Source organism: Podarcis muralis, chromosome 8 (assembly GCF_964188315.1).
Source record: "Podarcis muralis chromosome 8, rPodMur119.hap1.1, whole genome shotgun sequence".
NCBI lineage: Eukaryota > Metazoa > Chordata > Lepidosauria > Squamata > Lacertidae > Podarcis > Podarcis muralis.
Genome location: NC_135662.1, coordinates 6,149,291 through 6,155,290, shown reverse-complemented (window position 1 = coordinate 6,155,290; position 6,000 = coordinate 6,149,291). Strand labels below are relative to the sequence as shown.

Below are 6,000 nucleotides of genomic sequence, written 5' to 3'. Positions count from 1 at the left end.
CTGCAACACAGAGTCTCATACAAAACAGTGAAGCCTTTTTATTTTTTAAATTTTCCTTTGTTGTTGCGGTCGGAGGCAAGGACAGCCTTATTACACTTTTAAGGAAACCTCTCACAACTAAAAAAAAAAAGTGAATACTTTAAAAAAGGCATTGACAGTTTTACAGGACTTGAGCAGAAAAAACAGACAAGTTTTCACTTATTTCATTTTTTTTAATAATTCTTCTTCTTTTAAAAAAAGGTTATAAAGTGTCTGGACCTCGTTGGCATCTGCCAAAGTGATGCTTGCCCGATATAAAAGCACTGGGTATAATAGTAAAAACCAACAAGAATAATTTAGCTATGGCTCAGAGGAAAAACGAACAAACCAACAAATACCCCAAGTAACTGGTCTCCGTCTACAACAGCCTTCCCCAACTTGGCGCTCTCTCCATGTTCTGAACTAGAACTCCCAGCAGCCTCAGCAAGCAGAGGGCGGGGCTGATGGGAGTGGCAGGACGTCGAATTAGGGAAGGCAGACCTATGAACTAATGGCGCACCGAGTTTTTAAAAAAGGGAGACGTGTAAAATCCCACTGCTGAAAGGAATCAGAAGGATCGCCCGGTGTATCTTTGGGAAAACACGTTTAAAAAAGAAACAGGGTGGGTTGGGAAAATTCAGACACACATCCCAGAACACTAAAATGTTGAAGCCAGGCGTACCAGTCTGGAAAAATGCCCCCTTGCGCCCTCAGCAGGGATTAGAACCTGCCCTCGATTAAAACATTAACCTTTCACCAGCGATTTCACCAAGGTTTTAATTCGCTTTCCCGCCGCCATGGCCAAGTGGGAGCTGTTTCTTCGTGAAGTCTTCCCACACTGGCCTGGGAACATTGGTGTGCCAGGAATGCTCTGCGCCGGGGCCAACTGCATGGCTGTCTCCCCCCTTGCTTGGCCACTTGGGGTCGGGCGATGCTCAAGCTAGGACGCCACCCCGTCGCCTCGATAGCGCAAGAGCAGTGTGGGAAGAAGCCGGCGGAATTTAAGGCGCTCCCAGGGCGCTGGAAGATTAAACGGGGTGTGAGGTCGATGTGGCGGCAGCCGTTCCAATTTCCTTCCTGCCAGGTGTGTCCGCTTCTGCCAATCTCCTCCCAAAAGGCTCTTTCGATGCCCCGGAAGATGCCATCGCGGAGCCCTTGCACAACCCCACTGTGCTGCACATTCAATGCAATTGATTGCTTTCTGGTGGGAAAAACTTGCGCATGGGGAAATGTTGGGGAAACTACGCCCATTGCTTCCGGGATGTTACATTGAGGGTCCAATGAAGGAGGGTCTGAGGAATTCTCTGGCTGCCGTGGGGTGGAACGCATAGCTGTCAACTTTTCCCTTTTCTTGCGAGGAATCCTATTCGGAATAAGGGAATTTCCCTTTAAAAAAAGGGAAATGTTGACAGCTATGGTGGAATGACCCTTGGAGTTATGCTGGAAGCCCCCTTTCTCCCCTGGAACCATAAAACGTCATTTCATTGCGACGTTTGCATTAGCAGTTGGGAATCCCCCCTCCGAGAAAACATTATCGTCGTTTTTAATAATTAAAAAAACCACACACACACACATCATTTAAATTCACATTCCTGGACATTGTAATGAGCCATATCATACCAGAGGCAAGGGGGCGTTTCAAATCCCCACTCTGGGCTGTGTTGCAGTGCACAGCACCTTGAGATCTGTGGAGGAACATGATCACTTTTGCTTTACAACAGTCGGGAGAGAGAAATCGCCTCTCCCAATACCACACACACAAAAACCACAAGAGGCATTGCAAATTTATATGTATATATATGTTTCCCCCCTGTCTCCCTGCTAGAGGATACACGCAAGCTTTCGTGTTTTTTTTAATTTGAATTCAAGATTTCCACACTATAAGGCTATTAAGAATGCTGGTATGTCTGTCTAAGCCGGTGCTCTGAAGTAAGGTCTGAAGACATTTTATGTGCTATGATTTTTTAAAATTTTATTTTTCTAAAAAGAGACCTATGGGGAATTTTTTTGCAAAAGGCGCACATTTGAGGGAAAGAACGGCGCTTTTCGGAAAGGATCCTTTTAAAAAGTTGGCGCTTGTGCCCTTTCAAAGAACATTCTTGATGCAGCAGGTAGATGAAAATAACTTTTCCCTGCCTGTGCTGACCACTGGTCTCCAACCACCCCCCACAAGCTCATGGTCAGCACAAATGGTGGTCACTTTTAATCTGAGGGAGGGCACTGTGTTCTCCAGACACTAGTCTTGGGCTCTGGAGCAAGCTGAGTGACCAGACTCTATTGTAAAGAGGCTATGAGGTTTCACGACGATTGGGCACATTATGTGTTGATGGCAGAAGGTTGCTGACTAGGGGCCAAAGTGAGGAATATACTTCCTGAAGGATCCCCTCAACCTGGAGGCTGGCAGTGAAATATATAAACAGGCCCAATGCTTCACTCCTTGGACGTGACAACTACAAGCAACATTTAAAAAATAAAATAAAAAATTAAAACCGGGAGGGTCAGGATAAAGTTGTGTTGGCGTGATCACCTCTTTCTGAGGCAGGCATCCCTGTCCTAATTTGCACCACTTGAGTCCGAGGGAAGAGGAAATCCAATTATTTGAATGTTTCACATGGGAGGCAGGATGGGGAGAGAATCCCAGCAGTGCACATGAAAGCCATTTGCCAGAAGAGGCATGTGGGGCCGAGTCTTCCTTCTCCCTGACACGCTAGCTGTCTACATGCAAGGGGCCGAGTGCGTGAAAGCTTCCGCGCAACACAGTCTCTCTGCCTGCAGCCTGAAATCCTGGGGAAATGGTGCGATCCTGCTTCTGCCACAAGAGTTAGCCAACATTTGGGCGCGGGTGCAAAAGTAGGCCATGGGTATTTTGTGCTGCGATCTGCTTGAGTCCATCCTAGTCACCAAGGCTCCCCCCCCCCCAATTTGGTAGACACTCACCCAAAGCAGCTGCCTGCCTGCCCCCCCCCCAACTGTTCCCTCCACCAAGTCACGCCTTTGCAGGCTGAACAATTCCCACCCATCCTCCATCCCATAACCTGCTGGCTGCACACTTGAGCTCTTAGCACAGGAAATCGCTCCCACCCACGCATGGAAGCTGTCAAGAGGACTGCACATTTATCGTCAACCGGAAGAAAGCTTTCCGGGCCAAGGGAGACGACCTTAAAAGTTTAAAAAGCAAAACGCTGAACTTTTTTGCTTGAAGGTATTGAAAACGCAACCGAAACTTTTGCTACACAAACAAGAGGAAAGCAGTAGCTGTGGTGTCTCTGTGGGCTGCGCATCTCAGATCGAGGCATGTTCACCTTTAGAGCGCTAATAATACCAAGGCTTACAGGGAGAGGCAGAGCGAGTCTCTGCGCACGTTTGCCAAAAGCAAAGATCCTCGATTTGCTCATGGGGACTTTAATTCACCTATTTCCGACACGGATTACCGCTTCGGCCAGGGCGTTCTGCATGCAGATGGAATGTGTCCACCTGCAACCAGTTGCACGCCTGTGATTAACGTTGCATGCCATTCCCAAGCGCCAGAAAAGGAGGAGAGCACACAAAACATGGCTATGTACCCAGAACTCCCATTTTTGCTAGCAATACAGAAAAAGCAAGCTTCAGGATCTCATAACTTTTGAGCAATCCCTGCTGAAGATTTTCATAATTTGGAAGTGGGGCTTCAGCAGCCAAGCTGCAAAATAGGACTAGGGAAACCAGAATGAGGCAAGAGGGGCAGAATTATTATTCCTCACCCCCCCTCCCGCAGTCCCCTGATTTCTTGACCCATAATGCATTGGGGGTAGAATTGTTACCATTGTTTTTTGAACCAAGGGGCACATAGGCTTAGTCCTCTTTCAGGGAAGAGGCGGTGAGCAGCTCCCTAGAACAGCCATTTCCCTGCTGAAGCGGGGGGGGGGGGCATTTGGGGGCTGTGATTTCTGCATGGCTCCGGTATAGGACCAGCCGCTGCTGCTATGCTCACACAGCAAATCTGCAAGCACCCAGGCGGCAATGGCGCGATTTAGCTCAGCAAAGACAAAATCACCAGAAATAACTTGTGCGTTTAATAGCGATTAAAAACGTTAAGCATCAAAACCGAAGGTGTGGCTTGGGTGCTCTCGACAAGGGCAAAACTGCAGCATGGAAAATGGGTTTTAAAGCTTCCGGTAACCTCCTCACAACCTGTGAAGAGTCAGAGGAGAATTTATTAGCCTGCCTTCTCCTGGGTCCAGCTTCCTCTGTCTCTTAAAACTGGACCCACAAGGTCCGGGGATCTCCCAGGGTGCCAAAATTACATCGCATGCTCATTTATTCTTCTCCCGCGAAGTGGGATCTCCTCGTAAACGTCCCGTGACTGCAGGAATAGCTGCAAGGGGCAGGAGCGGTTCCTTTCCCCTGGCCTGATCTCTTAAGGCCTAGGGCGGAGACAGGAATAAATTGTGCAGTCCTCCATGTCCAAATCAGATGTCGTTCCATGCATGAAACAGCTTTCTCTGTCTCACGCCTTTTCCCAATTCCTGAGCCCAATGCCAAACATTCCTGAAGCCCTCTGTTCTCAGACCAAAAACCATTTTTTACTAGCTACCTGCCTCCCCTGAATTCACTCTTGGGTCTCTCGTACAGGTAAGCCAAACCTTTGCCAATGAGCTACAACCCTAGGATGCCCTTGCAAGCAGAGGCAAGGATGGGAACCGGATGATTTAAACGTGAAGGGACCAACTTCTGATCACACACACACACACACACACACACACACACACACACACAGGAATCGTATCAACTGGGGGACGAAATCTCACAAGGTAGAAATACGATGCCTTCGGCAGAGAGCCTGTTTGCTTTCCTGTTGTGCATTGCAGAGAAATGTCCCTGTACCTTTTCCAAATGGGGTGAGGAAACCCCTTTCATGGGGTTAGATCAAAGATCACAGCAGATCACTCAAGAAGACCACAGGATTACCTTGCCAGAAAGACTACCTTGCAAGAAGGTGGCAAATGACCCATCACGCCATTACCCAACCAATGCCATCCCTCCGGCCAAAACCAACTTGCCACCTGGGTTCCAGAAGGCCTGGCAAAACCTGCGCTGCCCACCAAGTCAATTGGAGACCACCACCCCCAGCAGAAAGGGGGGAGGCAGTGGCAGGGTGGCACTGCTTTTGGCTTGGTGCATCGGAAGCCACGCTGGCATCAGAGAGAGGGGAGGCAGTGGCAAGGGATCTGAGCTCCAAGAAGTCTATCCCACCCAAAGCGATCCCACTCGGCCCCTGCTGGGACCTGCCCCTGCCTGGAAAGGAGGTTTTTGGGGGGGGGCACGGAAGAGGGGCTGTGGTGCTCCCAGATATAGATACACCCCAGCACCAAGGAACAGAAGCACAATTGCATTGTGGTGTGCCATCGTCGCACTTGGTGAGTGTTCTGCGAGGAGAGGGGGACAGGGGAAAAACGACAACATAATTTCTAGGTTTTTTTTGGGGGGGGGGGGGGGAATGGACTCAGCCACCTTCCTTCCTAGGCTCAGATTTGGCGGCGCCAAACAAGGGGAATCCTGCCCAGTGGGGAAGATTGCCACCTGGGACTTCAGAGGTCAAGCCCTGTGTCTGTGTTTGTGGAGTTTGTGTGTGTGTGTGTGTTTTGGCAAAAGGCTATTACTGAGGTTACATGATGCAGCATTTGTTCTTGTGGTTCTGAGGGTCCTTGAAGCGCAGCCGCTGTTTGGGCCGGTACTTCTCCAGGTACGTCAGCTGCTTGCTGTTGATGGCTCCGCGGCGCTTCCTGGCAAGGCGACAGAGAGAGAAGGGAGGGGATACAAAAATCAAAGCTTTGGTGTGCTGATCAGAACACCTAGCAAGCATTGAACACACACACACATGACTTCTTGACCCCGAGTAAAACCTCCCCTGCAGTCCTGCCTACCAAGAGACCATCGCATGCGGCAAGAAAAAGCTATCTTTGCCAGCCCCAGTTAGGTGCTTCCAAGGCCGTGCAGCAGCAA

The 6,000-nt window shown here is 49.4% G+C and overlaps 1 protein-coding gene across 4 annotated transcripts in view; it reads right to left on the bottom strand.

Annotated features, from left to right (window-relative positions):
• Window positions 1-5,482: 5,482 nt before the first annotated feature.
• The window catches only part of PTP4A3 (protein tyrosine phosphatase 4A3), a 96,233-nt gene continuing 95,715 nt past the window's right edge, over window positions 5,483-6,000 (bottom strand). For all 4 annotated transcript variants that reach the window (XM_028736059.2, XM_028736061.2, XM_028736060.2 and 1 more), the window contains one exon: window positions 5,483-5,780. In XM_028736059.2, the coding sequence (XP_028591892.1) occupies window positions 5,663-5,780 (118 nt within the window). In that variant the 3' untranslated portion in view covers window positions 5,483-5,662. The remainder of the gene's footprint in view (window positions 5,781-6,000) is intronic.